Below are 26312 nucleotides of genomic sequence, written 5' to 3'. Positions count from 1 at the left end.
TGTGGTGTTAATTTGCTTCCGAAAACTTCTTGTGAAATCTTTGTCCATCGAATCTTTTGACCATTTTCGCTGTATTGTTGTGAATTAATGGCCTTCTTGAGAGCATCATCTTGAGCTTGAGTCCAGTTATGTCTGACGGCACGTTGTCTAGCCTTTTCACCTTTTTTACCTTCACCATCAGCATTATTCTTTCTACCTCTCTTCTTCTTTCCACCATCCTCTGGAGTGAGTGATGAATTTTCAGGTGAAGGAGGAGCAACAGATGGATCAACACTTGATGAAGCAACATAACCGGAAGGTGTTGATGCTGTGGAATACTTTTGTTGAGTAGCGGCCGAAGTTGCATAGGCTTTCATCATTTGTGGATTTCTCTGTTGTTGTTGCATTTGAGCAAGGTATTGTTGTTGTTGTGAAGGAGGAAGAGAAGATAGGAAACGTTGCATACTCTGTTGATAATATAATTGTTGCATTTGATAATCAACACCGTAGGCTGCAGCTGCTGAGTAATCCATTCCCGAATATCCTGGATGTACACCATAGGCTGCAGCAGTGTTAGGGTCCATCTCTCCATGTGTTGGCATTGGATATCCTGCTTGTTGCATAGCTTGCATTTGGTACAAGTGATGTTGGGCTGCAGTGTTAGGGTCCATCATTTCTTCTTCTTCATCTTCTTCATCATCATCTTCGTGGTCCATGTTCATCATTTCTTCTTCCTCCCGAACAGGTAATGAATTATCCTTACTACTACTCATGATGTTTAAATTATTTTGATGTTGTGTGTACTACTTTTGAATCAGGAATTATTTGTTTTGTTACAAGAGTTGTAACTAGATGAGGATGATGATAGCAATAGGCTGCACACGGCAGTTACAATATTTTTTTGTAATACAACCCAGCTGGATTGGTCGAATAAATTTGTAACGTTTTCGGCGTTTTTTAGCGCTTTTCTTCGCGTAACAGGAAAAACAACAGCTGGTTGGTACCTTGGTTTAACAGTATTGTAACAACAATATTTAATGATAATATTTAACAAAGTTAGGATATCCAAATTGTGGTGTTGTATATTCCATCGTTTCCATCATAGAAACGGCTCTCATAATTATCGTTCCCAAGCCCAATTCTTTTTGTATCTTGAATTGAAATTTCTACTGTTTTGATCTCTTTCTAGCCCAGTCGAAGTGGTAATTGAAGAGGATGTTAAATGAGTTCTCAACACCTAGTCTACGAGAATTCTCTCGTAAGTATCATAATACTTCTCTAAAAACTTCCACTTCAAATAGGTACAAGTTACCTTGACCTTCCAATTATTTTCCAGTGCATGATCAAAACAAGCCTTTGCAAACGGCATTGCAATTCCCTTTCCTTTGAAAGCTACTGGTACTTCAACATGATAAAATTCATACACACCACTCTCTGAATCTTTGGAAAATTGTAAAATTGCATAATTTCCATTATCATCTAGAGGGTATGAAAAATTATCGGGATAAATTCGCAGTTGGCTTGAAGCAATAAAATAATTATTTTCCTTCCCTTGATTATCCACTTTTAATTGAATTAAATTACATTTAAATGTTCTTGTGATCATAATATTTGAATTTTGAAATGTCTTGTTGTGTATCAACTCGGAAGTTGGACCCTTCAACTTATTGAGTACTGATTTCATCATTTTTTTAATTAATTCTTTATGTAATTTTTATTATTGGCAACAAGTTGCCTTCATGGATTAGATGGATTAGGAGTAAGGTTGCGGATTGATAATTTAACTAGAGATTACGGACCTGAATTCATTCAACTTTCAGAATCAATAGAGGAAATTATGGAACTGTTAACTTGCTAAACACTTTACAACAAATAATGTGTTACAGTTTTACAACATTCTTTTAGAGTTTAAAAGTCAATCCAAGTTAAATCTGATCGAAAACCTTTGAAAAAATGCCAAGAAGAGCTTTGCAGCTTCCATCTGAAGTGTGGGCTCTTATTTTCTCCTTCTTTGAACCTTTTCAATTATCTTCGATTGATCAATCCAAATGGTTAGCAACTGTAATCCATTATTTTAAAAGTTCGGATCCTAAAGAACAGTTAAAGGAAATAGGAAAGAAATGGACACAAACAAGATGTAAAAACAGACTCTTGCATGATGGAATTAAATATGGAGTTTCCATCTTGGATTTATCTTGTTTATTTTCTGAAAGTTTGGTTCTAAAGATACAAAAGATAAATACAGGAATCAATAAGGGAGCATTTTTAAAGTATCCAAACTTTCAAAGGATTGAGTTGACTGATGGAATGATTTTGGAGAATGATCCTGGAATACAAGCTGAATTTGAAAGACAAGATATGATTTGTAACAATATGACATTGAATTTACATAAGGGATTTGAAAATTTGAAAGTGTTGATTTTGGATGGCTTTCACAAATTGAATGATTATTCATTTATGAAAATAATTTACAATTACCCAAATTTAGAGAAAATTTCATTGAAAGGTTGTTGGAATGTTAAAGAATTTGATGTTTCACTTTTTCCAAAGTTAAAATTAATCACCATTAATGCTTCTCAAATTCATTTAAGATTAAGTATATCTAGGACCATCTGCCAGTTGACTAAAGAAGGTAAAGAAGCTCCTCAATTAGTCGTGGAAGGAGGAACTGTTGTTCAGCTTAGTTATAAAGGTATAGTTCGTCCCTACCATATTGACCTTCTCTACACAGGTGATGAGCTTTTGAAGATGTGTTGCTTTGAAGTTAATGAGAATATTAAGAGATTATTTATCTTTTTTTCAAAATTATTACAAAGAGAAGATGTTATTGCAAGATATGAGTTATTTGAAAATATCAAAATCGATGCAATATAAATTAATAATGAAAAAGATAAGATTTTAAGATTTACATATTAATGAACACCAAATGAAAAACTAAACGCATTAAGATTGATAATTTATAGATTTGCTAATGATAATCCATTCCAATTGTTGCAAAAAGAATTTGTTAAATGTATCAGCTTAAAATCAAAAGAAATCAAATCATCTGAAATTAAAAACATCTTGAATCTATTAGAAACTTCATTCTAAAATTATTCGTCATCACTGCTATCACTTTCATCCTCGCTTACTTCACCATTTTTGAAAAATTGTTGATTTCTTTCTCTTGCTCTCTTCATTACTAAATATTCATTGTAATGTTCTTTTCTCTTTTGCTTGAATTCAGGGGTTTCATGCTCATGATCCCCTTCAGGTTTAGTTTCCATAGATGATGATGGTGAAGGGTTTTCCATTGAAAATCCAATATGTTTGTTTGGTGAATGTCCATTAAGATCATTAGGTATTATTAATTCTCCAAATTTTGGTGAATAACTTCCGTATTCGTTATCTTCAATAATCTGTCTATTGATCGGAATTGATTTTGTTGGTGTTACATGATGATCATCTGTTGTATTCATAGTATGATCATTACTTTCTTCATCACTTCCACATTTTAGATTTTCTAATTTTCGTTCCAAAGCACTACTAATTCTATCCATATGTTCAACAGGAGTCATTCTCCTAGGAATGTTAGGATCACTTTCTCCTTCCGAATCGGAATCAAAATTATATCTATATGGTGTTTTTGCTTCATTAATTGTTTGACAATTTTCTTTAATTAATTTCTTGATATGTTCATTCTCTTGAAGATTTTGTTCATCAAATTGAAATGTTATTTGACTAGAAAATATTAATCCATCAATAATATTATTATTATTTAATCATACCTCCTCTTATTATCTTTATATTTCTTGAGTATACCCTTGACGGACTTTTTCATTGGTTCCTCCTCAGATGATGACATGTTGTTGTACAATTTTGATATTTTTTTTAAGTTGAGTAAAAATTAGAATATTTACTTTGTTGGTCTTTATCAGGAAGGTTATCATAACAGTATTTTCCAAAGTATGTTCTTTAATACTATTCTTCAATAGTTAATACATGAAGAGAATACGCAGTGCACCTGGATGTTATGATGGAAAGTGATGTAAAAATTATTGTATTTGCATTTTACCTCCAAAAACAAACCCAAGAAAAATGTCCAAAGATCCAAAGAAGAAGCCTGTTGCAGGTAAGAACGTTGTACCAGAAGAAGAAAAAACTGGCAAGGCACTGTTTTACTACAATGATGATATCATCTATGATGGAGAGTGGATGCTTAATGAAGAAACAAATCAAAAACAAAAACATGGATTCGGAATTTATAAAGATGGATCAAATGTTTATGAAGGACACTTTGAGAATGATTTAATGCATGGTAAAGGAAAGATGTCTTGGGCAAACGGATCTCAATATGAAGGTGATTTTGTAAAGGGATTGATGGAAGGTAATGGAATTTATACATGGCCAAACAAGACTCAACGTTATGAAGGAACTTGGGTGAATAATAAGATGCACGGAAGAGGTCGTTTTACAAGTGATGATGGTAAAGTATGGAAGGGATACTTTTATAATGGAAAAGGGGAAAATCTTGAGAGAGAGCTTGCCCTTTAATATCTCGAATCAAGAAGGGTTATCTTATTTTAGCCGCCAAAACAAATCTACAGCGATTTTTCATCTCTGACCGTTACATCAAAATGAAGTGATGATGCTTAACACTAATACCAATTAAAAAAAAAGATGAGCAAGGATAAAGAAAATGGAACCTTTGGTTTGAGATGGAAAGATGTGGATCCCTCACTAATTGTAAATAATGATAGAATTTGGAGAAATTCAATAAAGAATGAATCAGTCATTCGGTAAGTGTTGTGATGAGTAGGATCTTACTCATTATCTCGTAGAAATGCTTGGAATCAGAATTTTGATTTCCTTGTGGATGATGAGCATAAGCGACTTGAGAATAGAGCAACAGAAATGACACACGAAAAACAACATCAACATTTAAATTATACAGGAGATCATTTAAATTCAGCAACTGTTAGGAGAGCTTTAAATTCCGAAGAATTACTTCCTAAACCACCTCATCTTCTTAATCGTGTGCCATCTCCATCAAAAAAGAAAACCAAGTTAGAAAGTTATTATGTTCATGCCTTACCACCCCAAAAAATTAATCCAAATACCCTTCATGTCGATAAGAAAAAGAATGAATCACAATTAGAGGAAATAGATAGAAAGAAATATACCCTTAATCCCTATACAACTGCTCAAACATCGGATCTATATAACAAGAAACTTCAAACAAAGAGGGAAATTGATGAAACTTTTAAAGCAACAAAAACAAAACCGACTCCTCATGAACATGAGTATGATGCTCAATTTGAAACAACTTTTAATACAATGATGACAAGAAAGTTAGATGGAAAGGCAAAAGAAGATTTGAATCAACTAACAAATGGTGAATATGGTTCAAGACAAACATTGGAAACTTTTAATTCTCATTACACAAGATATGGAAGAAAGAAGATAACATTTGATTAATAAAAATTAAATTTTAAATTTTTATTGAAAAGACTGAAAACATTACCACCACATAATGTTTCAGTCATGATTAATTGTGAAAGAAAATTATTTCTTGTTATTATTTTGAGGAATAACAGAATTGAGGGAGAAGGCAACCTTCATGTGTTTGCCAGAAATAGTTTCGTTATGAAGAGTTGCAAGAGCTTCAGCAGCTGAAGTGATTGTTTTGAATTTGATTAAGGCCATAGGTTTGTCATTATGTCTGAAAACTCTCAAACCTTCAATTTCACCAAATTGTGAGAAAATGTTTGTAAGAATTTCCTTTCCTTTTTCATCTTTCTCAAATGGAACATTTGAAATATGAAGGGTATGAGTTGGTTGGCACATATAAAGCTTATTGTGTTGCTTTCCATTTGTGAGTGAGTTGTTGGAGGAAGGAGAGGTTTGACTAGTAGAAGCACCTCTTGGGAATCTATTAAGATTTGTCTTTGTAAAATCTTTCATATTGTTATCACTCTTATTGGTATTAATAAAAGTGTGCTTGGAAAAGTTAACTGATAATGTTTTTCCAAATATTTGGACACCCTTCAAACTGCTAATAGCATTAAGTGCTTGTTTGTGTGATGCCATTTGAACCAAAGCATGATCAGGCTTGGTCTTGAAAATCTTGATTCTGTGAATGTAACCATAACAAGAGAAGAGATTGAATAACAAATCACAATTCATCTTCTTATCATTAAAGTTTGAAACTAAAAGGACTGATGATTTTTCATTATTAGCACCATTATCCCTTGAATCATCACCTTCTTCAGCAGTTTCATCTTCTTGGTCATCAATGTTTTCTTCAGATGCCATTTCTTCTTCGATACTATTTGTTTCTTCAGTTGGAGTATGTAAGGTTGTTTGAGGATTTGAAAGCAATCTACTTGAACCAATAGTTCCCAAAGAAGGTTGAGATCTAGTAGGGTTGGTTGGAGGTTGGTTGTTTGGTTGCAAATTCAAACGAATTTGGTGAGAGGAACCATTTTCATTTGAAATTGATAAACTAGATGATGGAGCAGAAATAATACCATTAAGGGTACCATTAGTAGTATTCTTTGGGGCAGTGTTTGGAGTACCATTTCTGATGGAATTTTGCATATGAGTAAATCCACCATTCAACAAGTGATATTGACCATTAGGGTTGGAACTTGGGTTTTGAACAACATTAGTCATAACAAGCTTATCTGGCATTTGAACTACAACACCATTAGGAGACATTACAATTTTATCATTGAATGTTTGGTTAAGTGTTGTTGGAGATAGGAAAGAATGATTCAAAAATTGATTTTGAACCGAGTTAGTTGGATGATGGTGATGATGATGATTATGTGGATGGTGAGGATTTCCATTACTTTGATGATTTGTAGAGTGGGCCGTATGATGAGCAGATGGTATTGTAGGAGAGAATGCTCCAAAGGTTTCTCTGTGAGGAGCAAAAGGTGCATATGAAAAGAAGCTAGCACTCATGAGATTGGCATTATTATCAGGTAAATGAGTCATTGAAACACGAGAATTTGAGTTATTTGTGTTTGTAACATTAGGTGAGTTGTTAATGGCAGAAGTTGGAAGGTTATTCATAAAGGAAATAGGAGTATTGTTTGGAGGAACATGTTGTGTTGGATGCATAACAACTTGATGTTGAACATGTTCAAATGCTCCAGATGAAGTAGAATTACTGCGGCTACGTTGGTCTTGTAATTGTTGTACAAGAGGTTGTTGTGGTGAAATTGTTGTAGTTGGAACGTTAGCAGCTACACTTCTCTTCATTACTGTTGTTGGTGCATTATTTGTAGATGGTAGGGTTGAAGAAACCGCGACCGTATTAGTAGAATTTGTAGTGTTGGTAGTTGTTGGAGAGGAAACGCTTGATTGGGGTTGTTGTGGTGGTTTTGTGTAATCTCTGGCTTTATCACTGTTTTGGTGAACGGTAAGATCTTTTAGATTGGAAAATTGGATTAACAAGTTTTCACTTGTTGAGAATGGTGTCTCTCCTTGAAGCTTTTTTCTTGCTTCTAGCGCATCATTAACATTCTTGTATTGAATTAAAGCTTGCAAACCTGCTGTCTTGTTAAACATTACAATCTTTTCAATTGAACAAGAACCTTTAAGTGAGAAGATTTCATGGAGGGAATCAATGTTAACATCAGTGGATTTAGACTTGCTAATAGTAACTAATAGAATGTGGTTTGGATCTTGTTGTTTTCCATTATTTGCAAGACCATTATCAGATTTAGAAATTAATCCTTTTGATAATTCTGTGTGGCTGCTATAATTTGGGTATACTTTAGTATCTCTTATAACAAATGATGGTGAATCAGGATTATTGTTGAAAGATTCTATCAAACTTATTGCTCCATCCACTTCAGCAAATTGAACCAATCCTTGTCCATTCTTTAAAAGCAAAATGTTTGTTACAGTACCAAAAGGTTGGCACATATTCATCAAATCATTTTGGGTAGTATCGATAGGAATTCTTCTAAAGTGGATAACTTTAGATGGTGTAGTACCTTGGTTTTGATTAATAGCAACAAAATTTAAAGGAGATGTAATCATATTTCTTGGTGGTGACGAAGCGTTACTACCACCATTGGATGGTGATACGCTGTGGTTGGTACCATTAGGAGAGGTAGAAGAAGAAGGTTTCTTTCTTAAAGTGGTTCTATTGTGTCTAATAAGCTTCTTCTTTTGTTCAACATTAGAAGATGTTGTTCCATTGTTAGTTTTAGGGGTGATTGAATTGGAGAGTGGAACAGAAGGGTTTGGAATGTTGTTCATCGTGTTGTTGTAGGAGGTGCAGTAGTTGTTGTAGTTTTCAAGAATTTAATTTTTGTTGTTGTGGTAGGAAGGATGAGCAGCAATAAGATGAAGAATTAGCCGCGGCAGGAAGTAGTGTGTTATTCACGAAAAGAAATAAAGGAAGTGGATGGTGGTGAAGGGCAAGAGGGAATTGTGGTGGAATTTTAACGACGCGCTGATGACTTCACTCTCTAATAATTGGATCTCTAATATTTTTTTCGAAAATGGCGCCTGAATATCTTTACAACAGTTAGTGTTTTAATTTTTCTTGTTGAACAAGCAACAAGAGAAGCTTGCAGACTCAAAGAGCAACACTGGTCAGGGAAATGGCCAACGTGCTCTTTGTTGATCCTCCAATAGTGGTAACGAGATGCGTGTATTGGTGGTATTGTGTGCAATCTCTAAGTGCTTCAATTTGGTCGAAACTAAGAGAATAGAGAACTTTTCAAATATACAATGACATCCAAAACGTGAAACAATTTCTCTGTCATCTTTTGTGATAGAGGTGTCTTGACCGAATTTATAATGATAGATATAATAATTGAGATGTTTCAAATCATAAATCTTTATCACTTGACAATTTGTATGCCAACAAACAAACTTTAAACAACAGTCTATATTTGAAAAGCACTAACAGTACATTGTTTCCTTCAAATTTTAACTAAACCATTGAAGCAGAAAGTCAAGGATCAAAATCAATGTTGCAATTCAAATGTTTGATCCATTCTATGGAGGTGTTCACATAGAAGAATCAATTTTTCGCTTTATCTCGTCACTTGCTTTTCATTCTGCAATATTCGCCATTTTACATAGAGGCGGCCTCTCATCAATACATCAACAATAAAAAAATGGCTTCATTCGGACAAAAGTTTGCCAACTTCCGTCATTACCTTTGGTACGGAGAAGCTGGTATTAGAACAGGTAAATATTTAATACATCATCATTGTGTGATCTTTGTTATTTAATCATTTTACAGTTCACTTTTGGGCACCAGTATGTTGAGAAAATATTCTTTAAAAAATTTAATTCAATTTTAATTGTTAACAGGTTTTCAAGTGGGGTCTTGTGATCGCTGGTATTTCCGATTTATCAAAGCCACCTGAATTGGTTTCCACTAACCAAAATGTAGCTCTTACTGTTACTGGATTTATTTGGAGTAGATATAGTACTCAAATTATTCCAAAGAACTGGGGTTTGTTTGCTGTCAACTTCTTCGTTGGATGTACTGGTTTATATCAATTGGGCAGGAAATATCAAGCTGGTATTCTTTTCGAAAATCAACAAAAGAAGGAATAATTGTAAATTTATTGTAAAAAAATTATTTTAAAATTTAAAATTAAAAAATTATTTAATAATTAATTTTTCAAAGTTTTTGATCTAGTTGTGCAAATTTTAGGGAGCTTAAATATTGTGAGATTATATAAATTTACAACTTTATATCATGTAATGAAGTGAATACTTTTTCTGCTGTTTTTCTATAGGTTCATTCTTATTGGAGTTGGAAAGAGACGCATGTACATTGTTTTGGAAGATTGGAGGAGCTTTGTTTGATTGGAAGTTATTGTAGGTTGTTGTGGTTTGGTAGGTCATTGAGCTAGAAACTGGAGGATGATCATTCATGTAGGGAGAGAGGTTTACAGTTTTCATATTGGTATTCCTCTTCATAGAAGAGAAAAATTGATTCAGTGAACCTCCTGTACCGCTTGCATTGCTTTGATTTGAGGTATTAAGGTTACTATTGCTCATATTTTTTCCATATGAAGTTATTCCTTGTTGGTTTTGAACCGGTTTCTTATTCGTTGGTTTTTGCTTGGTACCATATATTGTTGGTAAAACAACCATATTTGAATTATTGTTATGATTCTGGGCTTGATTTTGAATATTGTGGTGAATTAAAGGTGCTTGTTGGAGCCCTGGGCCTTGTGTGCTAGAGGGGCTATTAGTAGCGTTGGTTGAAATGTTGTTCATGAGAGGAGATGGACTAGGTATTGACTGGCCTCCTCCAAAGCTTTGGTCAAGAGCATACAATTCTTTAAAATAAGGGTGTCTTAGAGCCTTACTGGCAGTAATTCTTTCTTCAGGGTTGTAAATTAAAAGTTTTTGTAATAAATCTAGACAATCTTTCGAAACATTAGGTATCATGGCTTTTAAACCCTTTCCTGCTCGCTTTGGGAATTTACCATTACTCAAATATCTACTTGCATGTTTTCTGAATTTGTTCAAAATGTCTTCACTTGGTGTTCCAACAACTTTGTGAATAAGATGGATTTGATCCAATTCGTTTTCTCCTGGGAATAATGGTTCGAAAGTAATTAGCTCATAAAACACACATCCAATACTCCACATGTCCATTTTTTGATCATAAAAACCATCTGTTAACAGGCACTCTGGTGCTCTGTACCATCTCGTAGAAATGTATTCAGTATAAGGTCTCTTTCCTTTTGTTCCTTGACAACTTCCAAAGTCAGCCAATTTAAGAGTCGGATAACTGAATGAATCTGTTGGTGTTTCAGATCTACTAGATGAAGGGGAAGCACTTGTTGGTGCAGTACCGTTGAGATAATAATAGTAAAGAAAGTTTGTTGATAGTATTTGGTTTGGTTGAGTCATACTGCTCGATGTTGGTATTGAGGGAGGTGTTGTGATTTTCATTACAAGAATATTCTCAGGCTGAGAATGTAAATAACAAGTCAATTCAAATCCAACTTACCTTGACATCTCGATGGAAAATGTTATGTCTATGCATATGATCAATTGACTTTAAAACTTGATACATATATGATTTCAATTGATGTTCTGGAAAGTACTTTTTTCTTCTTTTGATAAGTTCATAAATATTCATGTCCATCAATTCAAACACAAGAGCAAGATTACCATTCTTTGGATCATAAACAACTTCTAATAGAGAAATGACATTATCGTGAGGTGATAGAATCTTCAGTGCTTGAATTTCCCTTAACCTATTGACTCTGTCTCTATCCTTAAATTTGCTTTTCATACACTTAATAGCCACTCGCTGATTGGTCTTGAGATTTTTTGCTTCAAGTACTTTAGAAAAAGTTCCTTCGCCTCGTTCTCTAACAACCTTATAGTGTCTTTGGCTCAACATTCGTTCGAATTGTGCTTGGTCAAAATGTTGTCCTTGTTCTCCAAACTCATCATCACTGTGTCCTTCATCGCACATATCTATTGTTGGGTCTCCAGTAGCATTATTCATAATCATATCTACACTCTCATTACTAAGTTCTCCCTCACTCTCACTGTTCCTTGAAATATCCATAGCGTTTACTACAGAATGATCTAAATGAGAGTTGGTTCCTCCCGAGGAAAGGTTCATATCGTCGGTCATAAAATTAAGGAATGAAAATTAAAGGGTGATGATGATTGTTCGTTTTCTTTTTTAAAAAATGTTGGTTTTAACGTACCGTAGATAATAATTAAGGACATGCAGAGACGAACTAAAGAGACTAAAAAACGACAAAAAACCGCCAAAATCAATTTAAAAAATATTCCACACTTGTACTTTAAAGTTTGCAACAAGCTGCAGAAGAGGCTTCTAATCTTTTAATTCGAATGATTACATACTGTGATTGAATTTTATTGAATGATTATTTCTGGCGTAATTCTCTATCAGATTTTATTGGCAAGCACTTTGTTTTTAAACAAGGTGTTGTTAGCAAAGATTGCCAATAATTTGGATTCAAAAAACAGATGGAAACTAGTGTTGGATATTTTGAGTGTGATGAATATTGGAAAAATCAGAAGAATATTCGGATATAATTCTACTAATTATTTGCAACATTTAAATGATACAAAATCTAAACATGCTATCATGTTATTGGAGGAGCCATTATTTGTTACAAATGAAAAGAAAAAAGTGTCATCCCTCCTTCCTTACCATCCAAATGGAAAGGACGACCACCTCCAATTAATGAATTATAAACTAATGTTGAATTAATCATAGGAAATAGTTCAAGAAACGGACAGCAAGAGCGCACAAAATGGGTAAAAATAATATACAAGAAATATACAAATTACTTCGAACATAAGTACCCTTGGCTCAATTGGAAGAGCATCGGCCTACGGAGCCGGGGGTTGTGGGTTCGAGTCCCACAGGGTATAACTTTTTTGTTTTTATGTGTGGGATGGTAAATCATTAATTGTAATTTTCTTATTTGGGTTGAAACTTATGCAATACGTTCTTCTATCGATTTTGAGAATGATTTGTTAAGCTCTTCAAGTTTTTCATTTGTCTTATTATGTTAATTTCTAAGTCATTAATATTATTATAGCTGATATTGAGTTCTTTCAATTGATTCAATTTCACAAGTGATTTGGCTCCTAAATGTCCAATATTATTAGAGTTAATATCTAGTTTGGTTAATTGATTAAGATTACTTAATGAAATTGCTCCATTTTCACCAATATTATTTTCAATAATATCAAGCATTGTTAGCTTGTTCAATGTACTAATTGATTTGGCTCCTTTCTCCCCAACATAATTGAAACTAATGTCAAGTATTGTCAATTGTTTCAACTCTCCAATGTACTTGGCTCCTTCTTCATCTATTTGATTTTCCACAATTGAAAGCTTTGTTAATTGTTTCATTTCATTGAGATATTTAACTCCTTCTGAACCAATATGATTATAGTCAATCTTGAGGGATGTTAAATTTTTCATTATACCTATCGATTTAGTTCCCTCAATTCCCAATGAGTTTTCACTCATATCAAGTTTTGTTAAATTTCCCATTTGGCTTATTGCCTCAAATCCAACTTCAAAAAAAGAATTATTAGAAACTTTTAAAGTTCTTAATCCTTTCATTCCTTGAATTGATTTTGCTCCTTCATCATGAACAGCATTTGAATCTATCCTAAGATAGGTCAAACCGCTCATTTTACTTATGAAATCAACACCCTCATCACTAATTCTATTTCCATTCAGATCAAGTTTCGTCAAACTCTTCATTTCACTTATTACTTGTGCATCATTCGAATCCAATTCTTTAGAAACAAGATACAACTCTTGTAAATTCCTCATTAAACACAGAGAATTCAATAAATAACCAATTGACCCACTATTATTACCACTTTTTACTTTCACACTTTGAATACTATCCAAAAATTGACTCTTCATCATTGAAGTTATTCTCTCATCACAAATATTTCCATCCAACTCAACCGAAATATGTGATCTAGTTCTAATAACCTCCAACCATTGTTTGGAAAGCAGAGAACAAGTATTTAAAATTGTACATGAATCTAAATATCCAACAATTTCATAACATAAATCATCGGATAGCATCATGATTGACATTTTTTGAAACTTGTTTTCATTACAATTAAATGAAATATTCTTCATTTCATAAAACTAAATTAAAAAAATGTACTACTAATCTCTACTCTACAACACTGGACAAAAACTAGACTTCATCGGCAATGAATGTCACAAAATCATAATCAAAGAAACCACAAGAGCTAATACTAGCATCTGGAAAGAAAGGAACGACTGGCTTCACGAAAACTATGAATGGAGCAAAGACCTTAACAAATATGTAAGCATTCTGTAGATAGCAATCTACAGCAATTTATTCAATCACGAGTCTGACTGACAATTAAATTGTAATAAATTAAATTTCTAAAAAAAAAATAAAAAATGTACTACTAATCTTGCATCACCATGTTCAATAACATCAAATGCTCAGGATTTGCATGGCCAATTACATCATCTTCATCAATTAAACAAGAAGAGGAAACAACATTTGAAAAATTAAAACTCGAAGAAGAGTTTGATAATGAGGGAAGAAGAATATTACATGTTCCGACACTAAATACAACAACCAATTTTAATTCCACTATTCATCATGGTGATGGTGATGATAACGAACATCAATTTGATGAATCATCTACAACATCATACAACGATAATATATTGGTAGGATCATGTTCGGAAAGTGTTGTTTCTAATTCTACAGCAACTAGTACACTACTCTCCAATGCAAGAGAATATCAAAAGGAATTGGTAGAACATTGTAAAGATGAAAATACAATCATTGTTGCTCCGACAGGTGCTGGTAAAACATTTATTGCTGCACTTTTAATTCATCACATGTTGAATTTAAATCCATTCAAGAAGGTTTTGTTTATTGTGAATCAAATTTCACTTGTTGAACAGCAGGCGAGGGCATTGAGAGAGTTTGGAATTGAAAAAGTTGGAGCTTTTCATGGAGAAAAGAAATCAATCAAGAATTGGAAATTAGAAACAAAGGATTTTACTGTACTTGTCTGTACAATCCAAATCATTTTGAATGTTTTACAATATTCTGACATTTTTGATGATTTGCAATTGTTAATATTTGATGAATGCCATCATACTCATTCAAATCATCCATTTAAAGTATTAATGAGAGATTATTATAAACCAAGAAAGCATGCAGGTCTATTAATACCTAGAATACTTGGTTTGAGTGCTACACCAGCTGCCAAAAACACCATTGCAGAGACATTATTAAAGATACTCCAACTGGGACATGATTTGGATTGTACAGTGAGACAAGTTGAGAATAATGAAGAAGAGCTTGGTACATTTGTATTCACACCTTCAATGAAATCTATTTCAGTAGATATGGATCCATTCTCTTTGAGATTGAGAGATTTCATTTTCAATGCTATTAGAGGAGTTAAAATTAAATTATTGGAAAATTTTTCATCAGATGCTGATGTAGATATGGATGATTCCAAATTTGGAACAGATGAAGCTGATGAATGGCTTGATTTGAAAATGAATCACGTTACAGGAACTTATGACAAGGAAGATGATAATAGAAATTTGGATGATTTTATTAGATATTCAAAATCTAACAAGCAGAATTCAAATTTGATTTTAACATGTAAAACTCTATCAGTCCTTAATGAATCTTTAATGATCAATGACCATAGATCATGTACTGCAGCGTATGTAGAATTAAAATTATTGAATTAACACAAAATAGTTGGGATCACTTGTTAAAATTTTTAAAATCATTTACGGAGATTGAGATTTTAAAAACTTTAAAATTTTGTGGAATTTCACATATGTGCTATGAACATGAATTATCTTTAGGCTCTCTACCAATTCATTGTGCAAAGAGATTCGCGTTGGCTAAGTTATTGAAACAATACAAAGAAACTGGAAAAGAATTACGAGCTTTAATATTTGTAAAAACTAGAATTGGTTGTAAGGAGACTTTAGAATTTTTACAATCAGAACCAGACCTAAAAGATTATTTAAAAGTTGATATTCTACTTGGAAAGAGTGGAATGACATCAAATCAACAAAATACTATTCTAGATAATTTCAGACAGGGAATTGTAAATACTCTTATTTCAACAAGTGTAGCAGAAGAAGGTTTAGATGTTCCTGCTTGTTCACTTGTTATTAGATTGGATGGAATTGAAACAACAAAAACAATGATTCAATCAAGAGGAAGAGCTAGATCAGCAAATTCCGAATTTTATTGCATTCATCATTCTAATTCTGTGGAAGCAAGCTCTTCATATGGAAAATATCAAACTCAAGAACAGAAAATGATAATTTCTATTGGACTTCTTACCAAATCTGAAAAGATACATCCTGATGTTTATTATAGAAAATTACATTTACAAAATATTGGGCTAAAACAGATGGTAATTAGTCATATTTTCGAATACATATGGAATAGCGAACCAATTTACAAAGTTGAGGAAACTATATTGAAACTGTTCGAATTTACAGAAAACACTAATACTCAATCTACTGTCTTAACGTTGACATGTGAAAAATTATTTGGTGTAAAACCAATATTTCAGGTAGTCAAGGTTGGACATCTATTCTTTGTTCGTATTCTAATCAAACTGAACAATTATGATCGTTCAATGGTAGAATTTGGTTTGCAAGCAGCCAGTTACTTTGTTTTGACCTCATCTTCAATGTTCAAATCAAAACAAGATGCCAAGAATGCAGCATCACTAGAAGTGCTGAGGAAATTTCTTGATAGAGATTTAGCAATCTTCCCTACAAGTTCTTGGACCGAAATTTATAAGGAACGATACAAACATACAATTATTGTGGATGAGAAAATCAATCAAACTCTTGAAAAAGAGATCAATACAAATATCACTACTAGAGAACTTCAAAGCAAATACAAAGGCAGCACTATAAGAATAACTGATAAGGATGTATTTATGTCAACAATCTCAAATAATGCAATAATGAACGCCTTATTACACCATTGTAATATAAATTATAGGACTCACCCAACTTTTTCAGAGCAAGTGGTACCAAAGTTAGGATATGTTACATCATGCACTGTTGAACCAATTGGTACTGTGCAAGGAGATCCACACAAAGGGAAGAAAGAATCAAAACGGAAGGCAGTAGTTAAAATGTGTGAAACCATCTTTCAAACATGTGGTTATTTTGATGCACCAAAAAAGATGGTCAAATAATTTACCCTATTAAAATTCTAAGAATAAATCATCTGTATCATCCAATAAAAACATGTCTGTATAGAATTCCAATCCATTGAGTTCTTCCATTTGTGGCTGGTTTTCTTTTTCTTTAAATGGAAGCATACTAACAAATTTTTTCATGACAGAACTGAGTTGACTTTCAAAATCCTCCAATCTCTTCATCTTATCATCAATATTGTATTGCTGAGGCGAAGGTTCCTTATCTACCTCCTTATTTAGTTCCTCAAGTTTTGTAACAATATCTGAATGTTGTGCATCTATCACTCTATACTTTTTTCTCAAAATATTTACAGCTCTATAATTCTTTGCAATAATTTTGTAATAATCTTGTAAGGAGACTCCTGTAATTTGTCCACTCTCCACTAATTGTTGCATTTCTAAATGTACCTTAATAGCAACTAGAATATTCATAATTACTTGAGGGGCAGAATAGGAAAATAGTTCATATTCTGTCAATTCTGCTGCTTTAACAGTTTCAGCATAAATTTGATCTTTAAAATAAATTGGATCTACCAATGAATAGAAAGAAATTGAAATACATGAATGCATTGATAAATAAATAATTTCACATAATGAAACTCCATAACCTCCAACTCTTCTCTCTCCCTGTAAAGTGAATGCAATTAATTGATACACTTTGATTCTGCTTTCAACATTAGATATTGTTGAATTTTTCAAATCCATCACTACTTCTTGCCATTCCATTGGCATGTTATGTTTCAATATAATTTTGTAATTATCAATCAATTCTTGAGATGCCATTAATGGATATAATGGACTAGACATGTATTCCAGTGTCATTTTAAACCAAATTAAATTTCTATCAAATTCATTATGTTGATAATTAGAATCTAATTGTTTAAAATAGTAATCAGAGCAATGTGCATAAAAATTAGCTTCCTTCTTTTTACCTTCTCCAATTAAGTAAATTCCTAAATTTACATAAACACATGCTGCATAAAATTGATCTGCTTTATCATTTGGTAAAATTGAAAGAGTTTTCTTATAACTTTCAAATGCCAAATCTACAAATCCAAATCTTTGCTCTTTCCTTTTATAGTAAATTTAAAAAATTAACTTACCAACAAGAGTTTGAATTGAAAATACCAATGCAAGTATTAATCTATTAGATTGTAAAATTTCCTTTGAATATAAATAACTTTCAAGTGTTTCTTTTTCCAAAAAAGGACATCCCAAACAAATTATTTCAAAATAAGCTCCAATTATATTCATTCTCAAAGATGCAAATAAATCATTTTGTACAAAATCATTTCCATCCATTAAATTCAATTGTTTTAAATTATTTTGTAAATCCAAACATTCCTGAACAGATGATGATCCAATTTGAATATTCTTCCTTCTTTTTAAATCAACATATTCACATGGCGAATTTCTACTTTTACATTTAGAACATGATGGCAATTTTCTATCTTTATGGAATGATGTATTAAATATTAATAATATTAATTTAAATATTAATAGAATACTTACCACTAATAATATAGATAAATATAAAATTAATCATGATTAATAACTTTGAAACTAACCATTTACGATGTGCCTTTCTACAATAAACACAAGAATAGGGTGAAAATGATTCAATTATTTCTTCCGAAGCATTTTCTGCATGTTGGTGACTTGTTTGTTGGTTCATCATTTTTTTATAATAAAAAATATTTTCAATTTTGAACACAATTCCATTAATTCAATGAATTTAAATTAACATCAAGTTTACATTACTCAAATTCGGCCTTGGAATAAATTGAGGAATTTTCAAAGAAATTTATCACATTAGTTCAATACCATTTAACATTGTTAATTTTTTCCAATGATTACTTTAAAAAGACAATTCCAATTAAATTGTAAATAATATTTATTTTTAATATTAAATAAAATTAAGCCAAACAAATGTAATCAGATTGAACCCAACCAATTGCAGATCCAACTAAAACCTTTGAAACATAAATACGTTGTCCAGTGAAAACTGGATCAGATAAAACCAAACCATATTGACCTGGAACAAAATTATAAGAAGCCTTTCCAGAAAGAATTGGAGTTGGATACATGGCCAAAGAATTTGAAGTCTTACAAACTGAAACTCTATCACCTCCTCTGAAAACAGATTTGATATTACACAATTGAGAAGTTTCAACATATCCAGCATTCATATCAAAAGTATAAACAGGAGTATATTGAATACCACAATTAGCAATGAAATTAGAACCAGTAATTTGTACTCTTGTAGTTGGTGAAACTAACAAGGTAAAATTATTTGGATTACAAGGAACACCCATTATTGGAGCCCAATTATTATTTGGCAAACTACAAATTTCAGCAAAATTTGGTGCAGAAGCAGCACTTTCTTGAGCGGCCATTTGTTCAGCCTTGACAACATTCATCATCAAGATGACAGCAAAGATAGTAGCAGCAAGAGCAATGAGCGATTGTTTGATCATTTTTTTTAAAGTTTGTTGAATGGATAATTGTGAGCGTTGATTTTTTATAAATGGAAATGAGTGTTGCCTTGAAGTTATACTCCCCTCGCATTGTAACCTTCTAACCTGAGGTGGTGGCTACAATGTGATGTGAAAATTGTATTGAGTGAGGGATAACACTTGGCCAATGAGATTCCAATGATGGGTCAAGTACTTGAAAAATCAGCCGCTTTTCAATCAACAAACAATTATTGTAAATCTCCAAATTGAAAATGAAGAAATATTCAAAAAAAATGTCAATACAATTCACACCAACAACACATCACAAAATTCCAAAAATTTCACTTTCATCCAGAAAATTTCCCAATCACAAAATTAATCAGAAAAATTTGAATATATCACTAATTGAAATTTTACAAAGTTTTGGTATTATTGTTAAGACTAGAATTAATTATCATAATAGGAGGAAGAGAGAAGATTTTGAACAGCAATTTTTGGAGGAATTGATGAATAATAAGTGGAATTATGAACCGATACTGGATCAATCGAATTTAGAGAAAGTATCTGAAATGGAAGAGCAAGTTTTAAATGGAAATTTGCATACCGGTACCTATTCTGATGATGCCTATTTGGTGAATATTAAGAGATCAAAGATTATTATTCGATTTAAATGTGATTTGGATCACAATGAAAACAAAAAGGATTCGAATAGAATTGATATTACAAATGAAAAGTTGCAAAAAGATTTCTTCAATTCTATTATCAATGTAAAGAGAAAAGATGTTAATGTTTTTCACATCAATCTTGATTTGAAATTTGATTCAATTATAGAAATTGTAAATTATTTAAATATTTCCAATCTCAGTAGTGAAAATTTAATGTTGGAAAATGAAATACTTTCGAGATTAGTCGAAATTCTTGATGTAGATCATGAAAAGAAACAAGTTTATATCAAACTCAAAACATTTGACACAACAGACAACAAATCAAAAACGAATCTATCAAATTTCTTTCTAATAGGAAAAATTGATGGAACTGATTCATGTTTCATGCTAGACATGACCTACCATCACTATACTGACAGACAATTGAAAACAATTGATAGTATTTACAAATTCTACACACCAGAATCCCTTAAAAGAAGAATTTACAGTAAGGGAATTCCAAATGCTTTTCATGATTGTAAAGAAATTGGAATTTACAGAGTTTTGATTGGATGCTTCTTCTCATGTTTGACAGATAGGTCAGGAGTTGGAAATTCTAAACCTCGTCCATACGATCATATCAATAATAGATTTAATCCAAAGATTATTCTCAACGATAATTGTATAATAATTTCAGAGCTTGCTAACCCATGGAGAAGTGACTATGCAGGAGGAATAATTGAAACAGGATTTTATAATTTTAAATTGCCAGCGTTTTGTAAATTTGACAATGTGAAAAGATTGGATTTCAGGAGAGAAGTTTATCATTTCTCATTATAACCCAATTCTATAAGGGTTGTTTTATTAAATCATAAAGGACAAGACCACTAAGCACTAGAATAAGGCATCACATCCCAATATTACTTCCCTTAGAAATCAATGTAAAATTGCTGTCACATCCCAATCAAAATCAGTAGTCAAACAAGACAGTTCAAAGAGATGAACACCAATTAAAAACCAATTAAAAAATGATACCAATCAATCATCATCATGGTTATTGTGGCTCAAGCATTGAAATTAACTTTCATAACTGCAATAGAAGTCAAAGCAAATTATTATCGGATAGAGCAAAAAGCTGGCATACAAAAAGGAATATCTCAGAGCTGCTGCTGATAGAATCATCATCTTCGTCATTATCAGTTAATAATAATCATCATCGTAATCATTCAAAAAATTTGTATTGTATGATGATGGTAGTTTGTATGGTCATCCTAACTGTATTATCACCAATTTGTGTCAATGGACAATATTCGCTTCATTCAGTGTCAACTATTTTGACATTATCAGGAGAACAGGATTGTTCAATATATGTATTGGAAAAGTTTACATTTTCATTTAGGTAGTGTATTTTATTGGAATTTGTAAATATATTAAGGATCATCATACAATTTGTAGTTCTCCTTTTTCAGTAATTTCAAGACAATTACCATCACCTGTTGGAATGCCATCCGGAAATTTAGTAATAGACAAGAATTCTGATATTTTTGTTGACTCTCCTCAAGTTAGTTTATCTTCACCGTCCATTCTAGTATCTGCTGATGGAAAGACAATAATTTTCAGAGTTTATTTTGTTGATGGAAGAGAACTATTGAACTATGATAAGGTAACATTAATATATGGGTATAATTTATTGAAAGGTCCAATGAAAACAGAGGATTTCATATCTCAATTGAGATGGCACAATTCATTCACCATTCCAGTTTCTAATATTTCATTCAAGTTTTTCTATGAGAATGGAGTTTTTAACCAAAAATCAATCCAGGCCAACAGAGATTATTATTCATATTCTCAAAGTGTTAGTGGAACAACTTATAATATTTTGGAATTCAATGCAACTAATGTCACGACTGGATCATTATTTGTAGGAGCTTTTAATGTAACCAATTTGAAATACTCTAATTGTGAATATGGACAGCAACAAGCAGATAATTTATTCTTCTATTCCATTATAATTCCTTTATTGATAGGATTTACTCTAGTAATGTTACTTTCCCTCATTATAATTCTTTTCCAAAGATGTTGTAGAAGAAGATCGAGTGTTTTAGATCAAGAAATTGCACACAGTCACATGACAAATATTAGCAATACACGAAATTCTCCTACAATGGTTACACCAATGAAAGAGCAAGAAGGAAAATCTCAGCAAACAGGTCTATACTATGTCACTAACACATTTAACAATTTGGAGAATAATGATGGATTTACAGGAGTAGTTGTTTCTCATTTGACTGAGTCACCAAATTCTTTGCCAACACTACCATCATCAGGAATAGATGAAGTTGTTATACAATATACCCCAACTCTCAATTCTCATAATGTCAATGAAGAGCCAGAACAAACGGTGTAAAAGCAATATTGGGAAGCAATTAGCTGAACAAATGTGAGAAAATTGAAAGATAGATGAGCATTTTCGAATTGGAATCTACCATCTCAGGAATGATGTATATATTATTTATTGGCCTGAAACGATTGGAATGGATCCAAGCCAATTAGCTGAACTGAAAATAATTTGATAATTAAAATAATTAAAATAATTAAAAAGAAGAAAAAATGTCTAACAATAAACAATCAACAACTCTTCATCAAAAAGATTCCAACCTCTTATTTGGAATGATTAAATTAATATTTGGATTGATCGGAAATGGAACATTTAAATCAGCAAAATTATTATTCTTTGTTTTAAAGACTGTTATTACTTCTATTGCACCATCATTGAACATGGAAATTTCATCCACACCAAGTATTGAGAATAATAGAATGGGTGTTAATACCAAAGTATTCTTAAACTTGGATTGGTCAGTTCCTCTCCTCAGTATTCAATCATTTGGATTAACTAATAATAACAAACAAAATCAAGTTCAAGCTGATATGAAAAGAATAGCCTTCGAAAAGAAGTTTTAATTAGAAAGGAACAGATTCTATATTACCATCACACAATTATCATGTTGTATTACTTGAGAATAGATACAGATTTATTATTATAACAACTGGTCATACATAATGTATTACTGAAAAGAAGTAGAATTATATATTTATTACTGAAAAGAAGTAGCAACATTCTTCTACCATTGAAACTATGGCCACTTGTCAAACCAATTGATTTTATTACACATTAAAGGCATTGAATATTAATATTAACATTTAACTTCTTAAGGTTCAATTATCTTTACTTTTGAGATTCACAAAAGTGTTTGTAACTAAATAATACACTTTCCTCTATCGTAACATGCAAAATATGCACTGTATCATAATTTCAATGTCATAGTAAGAAGGCAAAGAGCAAGAATGGAAGAAGTAAATAATGGAAATTCTTCATAAATTGAAAAACTCTAAACCTGGATCAAATAACAAATAAATCCAGTCAATTACATTTATTCTCAGAAATAACAATTTTGTCAAAATCAAGCATGTATTCATCGAATCATTTGAATTGCTCAACATCACTTCTTAATTGTTGTATGGTTCATTAAGGTCAAATTCCCTGACCCAAAAATAGAACAATTTTAGAAAGAAAAAAAACGTTAGAGAACAAACCTGATGACAACACTCAATATTACTCACCACCACTATCAAATTGAAATACATTCCCTTCGTACAATATATTCGGACAATGATTTAACCCAATTATTTATTGATTGTTTGAATAACAATGACATTGAAATATTGAAGAGGTTATTATTAAATTCGAATCAGTTAGAAACTCTAAAGCGAGCATCCTCTACAGTTGGAAATTTAGAAGATTTTCCTCTATTACATATTGCTTGTATGAATGGAAGTATTGATTTTGTAAATATAATGTTAAGATATGGTTTTGATCCAAACCAAAAAACAAGAAAATCCAGACAAGAAACTCCACTTTTCCTATTAACAAGAAACTTTGAAGCAACACTTGATGAAAACAAATCAAAAAGCATGTTGGAAATGATTAAGTTATTGTTAGATTTCGATGCAGATCCAACTCTATCGGATATTCTTCTATGGAAGCCTATTCATATGGTTCAAGAGAAGAAGATTATTAAAATGTTACTGAAAAAGGGTGAATTAATAGACTCAGTGGGAGGAACAATGCAGCAAACGCCCCTAATGCTAAGCTCTAGAAAGGGAAATGCAGAGTTAGTAGAATGGCTATTGAAAAATCATGCAAATCCAAATGTTAGTGATAAGAATGGTTTCTTCCCTATTCATCATGCTTTGGGAAATGAATCTGTTGTTAAATTACTCATTACCATTGGGAAACAAGATATTAATAGGAGAGCAGATAACCCAGAAGGATTTACACCACTGCATTTTTGTTGCGAGAGAGAAACTAAGGGAATTCACGGAAAATCAAATCTGTTGATTATGTTTAATGCAGATCCAAATGTTAGAAGTTTAATAACCAACAGATCTGCGGAAGATGTATCTGAAAATCACAAATATCTTTTCAAACTCTATAGAAGCAGTAGGAAGGAACTGAGCTTGCAAAAACCAATTGATTCGAGTCACGAAGCAGGAAATGAGGACAATGCCAGTGAGGATGAAGAGGAAACTGATGAAGTGAACATAATTATGAAGGAACAGTTCAATAAGTACATGATTAATTATAATTACCTGGATTCTGTTAACGAAAAACGAATGTCTATTTCACATCTAATTATTTATGATTACATTGAATAGAAATATTGAATAAACTTACAAAATACTTTACAATGTATGTCCAAATATCATGACCAATTTGAATATATGGTTTTCTAAATAAAAATATCAGTTGATTTTTAGAATGTTTAATGGGATAAGATACAAAGTTTACAACGTTTTAAATATTAAAAGTAATGATTCTTCAGTACAGGTTGATCCTCAGAGACAACAATTGAGTGCGTACCTCATTATTGAAAATCCGCACTCTTCTGCAGAAGCAATTTTGTCGTTGTTTTGAGCGAGCATTTCCAGCGCTTTAAAAGTGGCTTAATGATGGACAACGGAATTTAATCAAAAAAAAACACATAATCACAATACAACAAAATGTCTTTCCTTGATCAAGTTATTCCATTGCCATACGCCAAGGATGCTCTTGCTCCACACATCTCCCAAGAAACCCTCGAATTCCACTACGAAAAGCACCACAAGGGTTATGCTGTCAAGTTGAACGAACTTGCTCAAACTGAAACCGAATTGAGTGGTAAGACCATTGAAGAAATCTTGTTGAATTACAAGGGAAAGGCCTTCAATTTGTCTGCTCAAGTCTACAACCACAATTTCTATTGGCAATCTATCGGACCAAATGCTGGTGGCGTTCCAACTGGTAAAATTGGTGAAGCCATTGAAAAGAGCTTCGGATCATTCGATAAATTCAAGGCTGAATTCAATACTCAAGCTGTTAATCACTTCGGTTCCGGATGGGTCTGGTTGGTTAGACAAAAGGATAATAACACTTTGTCTGTTGTTTCTACTCATGATGGTGGTTGTCCATTGACTGATGGTGTTGTTCCAGTCTTGACTTGTGATGTCTGGGAACATGCTTTCTACATTGATTATAGAAACAATAAGGTTAATTATATGGAACATTTCTGGAATGTTGTCAACTGGAAGTTTGCTGAATCCCGTCTCTTATAACTCTCTGATCAGCATATTTCAAAATTATAAATTTTAATTTATTTTCATTAATTGATCATCATTAAAATTGATCATCTAATTGTCTTCATCATCACTCATTAATTGATGACCTTGATTCATTAAATCATCATTTGGAGATTGATAATCAGTCTTTTGATTTCTCCTGTATGTGGACCAAACAAGTGGTATTTCCAAAAAGACAACAATTATCAATACAACAACACATAAAATTGAAAATAATCCCTGATAAACAAGTGAAAATATGAAACTAAAGTGAAATGATTGTACTTCAGTACTATTTGGATCGTAAACCAATACAATTAAATAAATAACAATTCCTGCATTTGCTAATGCTAATCCAAAAGAAACAAATAACGAAATCACCCACACAATGAATGTAAATAATTTAGTTTTTGGCAGCGTCACATCAGGAATTAAAACAGATATTATTCCAATCAATCCAGAACAAATTGTTGTCACTGAAAAACAATAATCCAAAATTACAGAAACCCAATGATAGGTTTGAAATAGAGGAAATAAAACCCTTGCATCTATAGTAAACATAACATCTTCTATTAATTGAATAAACCCTGCACAAACAAATATCACTGCAACTAATAGTTGAAACAATCGGAGATGATAATCACTTATAATCATTTTTTTATACTTGTCATTTGTCTATTTATGAAACAATTACAGTGCAGTAGTAAATCCTTATTATCATTTGAAACAATTTCACTACCATCGAATTCAATTGTTAATGAGTGCTTGAAAATCTTGATGATGAAATTCGTCAATACGGTAACGTTCAAAAAGTTAAATTTCATAAATATTG

At 32.0% G+C, this 26312-nt stretch overlaps 18 protein-coding genes and 1 non-coding gene across 19 annotated transcripts in view; 11 read left to right on the top strand and 8 right to left on the bottom strand.

The window, feature by feature from the left end:
• Positions 1–752, bottom strand: part of NAEGRDRAFT_79057 (uncharacterized protein) — a gene marked incomplete at its 5' end in the record, with an annotated part of 2742 nt that extends 1990 nt beyond the window's left edge. The window contains one exon of the mRNA XM_002679132.1: positions 27–752. Within this exon, the coding sequence (XP_002679178.1) occupies positions 27–752 (726 nt within the window). The remainder of the gene's footprint in view (positions 1–26) is intronic.
• Positions 753–1216: 464 nt separating this feature from the next.
• Positions 1217–1666, bottom strand: NAEGRDRAFT_65390 (uncharacterized protein; the record flags this gene model as incomplete). Its single annotated transcript, XM_002679131.1, has 1 exon — positions 1217–1666. One exon carries the CDS (start codon positions 1664–1666, stop codon positions 1217–1219), a length of 450 nt encoding a protein of 149 aa, XP_002679177.1.
• A 266-nt stretch (positions 1667–1932) lies between these two features.
• Positions 1933–2853, top strand: NAEGRDRAFT_65389 (uncharacterized protein; the record flags this gene model as incomplete). The annotated part of the gene is made up of 1 exon (XM_002679265.1): positions 1933–2853. The coding sequence occupies one exon, from the start codon at positions 1933–1935 to the stop codon at positions 2851–2853; it is 921 nt and encodes a 306-aa protein (XP_002679311.1).
• A 218-nt stretch (positions 2854–3071) lies between these two features.
• Positions 3072–3823, bottom strand: NAEGRDRAFT_47664 (uncharacterized protein; the record flags this gene model as incomplete). Its single annotated transcript, XM_002679130.1, has 2 exons — positions 3072–3699; positions 3792–3823. The coding sequence occupies 2 exons, from the start codon at positions 3821–3823 to the stop codon at positions 3072–3074; spliced, it is 660 nt and encodes a 219-aa protein (XP_002679176.1).
• A 233-nt stretch (positions 3824–4056) lies between these two features.
• Positions 4057–4754, top strand: NAEGRDRAFT_79056 (MORN domain-containing protein; the record flags this gene model as incomplete). The annotated part of the gene is made up of 1 exon (XM_002679264.1): positions 4057–4754. One exon carries the CDS (start codon positions 4057–4059, stop codon positions 4510–4512), a length of 456 nt encoding a protein of 151 aa, XP_002679310.1. The 3' UTR covers positions 4513–4754.
• Positions 4755–4872: 118 nt separating this feature from the next.
• NAEGRDRAFT_65386 (uncharacterized protein) lies at positions 4873–5436 on the top strand (the record flags this gene model as incomplete). Its single annotated transcript, XM_002679263.1, has 1 exon — positions 4873–5436. The coding sequence occupies one exon, from the start codon at positions 4873–4875 to the stop codon at positions 5434–5436; it is 564 nt and encodes a 187-aa protein (XP_002679309.1).
• Positions 5437–5523: 87 nt separating this feature from the next.
• Positions 5524–8013, bottom strand: NAEGRDRAFT_32253 (uncharacterized protein; the record flags this gene model as incomplete). The annotated part of the gene is made up of 2 exons (XM_002679129.1): positions 5524–6176; positions 7218–8013. 2 exons carry the CDS (start codon positions 8011–8013, stop codon positions 5524–5526), a joined length of 1449 nt encoding a protein of 482 aa, XP_002679175.1.
• Positions 8014–9104: 1091 nt separating this feature from the next.
• NAEGRDRAFT_65384 (uncharacterized protein) lies at positions 9105–9552 on the top strand (the record flags this gene model as incomplete). Its single annotated transcript, XM_002679262.1, has 3 exons — positions 9105–9177; positions 9233–9249; positions 9304–9552. The coding sequence occupies 3 exons, from the start codon at positions 9105–9107 to the stop codon at positions 9550–9552; spliced, it is 339 nt and encodes a 112-aa protein (XP_002679308.1).
• A 138-nt stretch (positions 9553–9690) lies between these two features.
• NAEGRDRAFT_65383 (uncharacterized protein) lies at positions 9691–11605 on the bottom strand (the record flags this gene model as incomplete). The annotated part of the gene is made up of 2 exons (XM_002679128.1): positions 9691–10926; positions 10967–11605. 2 exons carry the CDS (start codon positions 11603–11605, stop codon positions 9691–9693), a joined length of 1875 nt encoding a protein of 624 aa, XP_002679174.1.
• Positions 11606–12305: 700 nt separating this feature from the next.
• Positions 12306–12378, top strand: NAEGRDRAFT_t214. The gene has a single exon. It is a non-coding gene; the product is annotated as a tRNA-Arg (tRNA).
• An 82-nt stretch (positions 12379–12460) lies between these two features.
• On the bottom strand, positions 12461–13573 carry NAEGRDRAFT_65382 (LRR_RI domain-containing protein; the record flags this gene model as incomplete). Its single annotated transcript, XM_002679127.1, has 1 exon — positions 12461–13573. The coding sequence occupies one exon, from the start codon at positions 13571–13573 to the stop codon at positions 12461–12463; it is 1113 nt and encodes a 370-aa protein (XP_002679173.1).
• Positions 13574–13936: 363 nt separating this feature from the next.
• NAEGRDRAFT_57506 (dicer helicase) lies at positions 13937–16765 on the top strand (the record flags this gene model as incomplete). Its single annotated transcript, XM_002679261.1, has 2 exons — positions 13937–15146; positions 15359–16765. The coding sequence occupies 2 exons, from the start codon at positions 13937–13939 to the stop codon at positions 16720–16722; spliced, it is 2574 nt and encodes an 857-aa protein (XP_002679307.1). The 3' UTR covers positions 16723–16765.
• On the bottom strand, positions 16732–18403 carry NAEGRDRAFT_65380 (uncharacterized protein; the record flags this gene model as incomplete). Its single annotated transcript, XM_002679126.1, has 4 exons — positions 16732–17792; positions 17829–18176; positions 18238–18239; positions 18294–18403. 4 exons carry the CDS (start codon positions 18401–18403, stop codon positions 16732–16734), a joined length of 1521 nt encoding a protein of 506 aa, XP_002679172.1.
• A 216-nt stretch (positions 18404–18619) lies between these two features.
• NAEGRDRAFT_79054 (uncharacterized protein) lies at positions 18620–19202 on the bottom strand (the record flags this gene model as incomplete). The annotated part of the gene is made up of 1 exon (XM_002679125.1): positions 18620–19202. The coding sequence occupies one exon, from the start codon at positions 19200–19202 to the stop codon at positions 18642–18644; it is 561 nt and encodes a 186-aa protein (XP_002679171.1). The 3' UTR covers positions 18620–18641.
• Positions 19203–19474: 272 nt separating this feature from the next.
• Positions 19475–20665, top strand: NAEGRDRAFT_65378 (uncharacterized protein; the record flags this gene model as incomplete). Its single annotated transcript, XM_002679260.1, has 1 exon — positions 19475–20665. One exon carries the CDS (start codon positions 19475–19477, stop codon positions 20663–20665), a length of 1191 nt encoding a protein of 396 aa, XP_002679306.1.
• A 661-nt stretch (positions 20666–21326) lies between these two features.
• NAEGRDRAFT_65377 (uncharacterized protein) lies at positions 21327–22232 on the top strand (the record flags this gene model as incomplete). The annotated part of the gene is made up of 1 exon (XM_002679259.1): positions 21327–22232. One exon carries the CDS (start codon positions 21327–21329, stop codon positions 22230–22232), a length of 906 nt encoding a protein of 301 aa, XP_002679305.1.
• Positions 22233–22435: 203 nt separating this feature from the next.
• Positions 22436–22786, top strand: NAEGRDRAFT_65376 (uncharacterized protein; the record flags this gene model as incomplete). The annotated part of the gene is made up of 1 exon (XM_002679258.1): positions 22436–22786. One exon carries the CDS (start codon positions 22436–22438, stop codon positions 22784–22786), a length of 351 nt encoding a protein of 116 aa, XP_002679304.1.
• Positions 22787–23680: 894 nt separating this feature from the next.
• On the top strand, positions 23681–24541 carry NAEGRDRAFT_65375 (uncharacterized protein; the record flags this gene model as incomplete). The annotated part of the gene is made up of 1 exon (XM_002679257.1): positions 23681–24541. The coding sequence occupies one exon, from the start codon at positions 23681–23683 to the stop codon at positions 24539–24541; it is 861 nt and encodes a 286-aa protein (XP_002679303.1).
• A 323-nt stretch (positions 24542–24864) lies between these two features.
• Positions 24865–25528, top strand: NAEGRDRAFT_35997 (uncharacterized protein). The gene has a single exon (XM_002679256.1). The coding sequence runs from the start codon at positions 24887–24889 to the stop codon at positions 25475–25477; it is 591 nt and encodes a 196-aa protein (XP_002679302.1). The 5' UTR covers positions 24865–24886; the 3' UTR covers positions 25478–25528.
• Positions 25529–26312: the final 784 nt, after the last annotated feature.

This window comes from Naegleria gruberi (assembly GCF_000004985.1).
Source record: "Naegleria gruberi genomic scaffold NAEGRscaffold_14, whole genome shotgun sequence".
Lineage (NCBI taxonomy): Eukaryota > Heterolobosea > Eutetramitea > Acrasida > Naegleriidae > Naegleria > Naegleria gruberi.
This window is presented reverse-complemented; position numbering and strand designations above follow the sequence as displayed.

Bases quoted from the DNA above. Each gene is read 5' to 3' on its own strand.
- NAEGRDRAFT_35997 (XM_002679256.1), top strand. From the start codon at position 24,887: ATGTCTTTCCTTGATCAAGTTATTCCATTGCCATACGCCAAGGATGCT.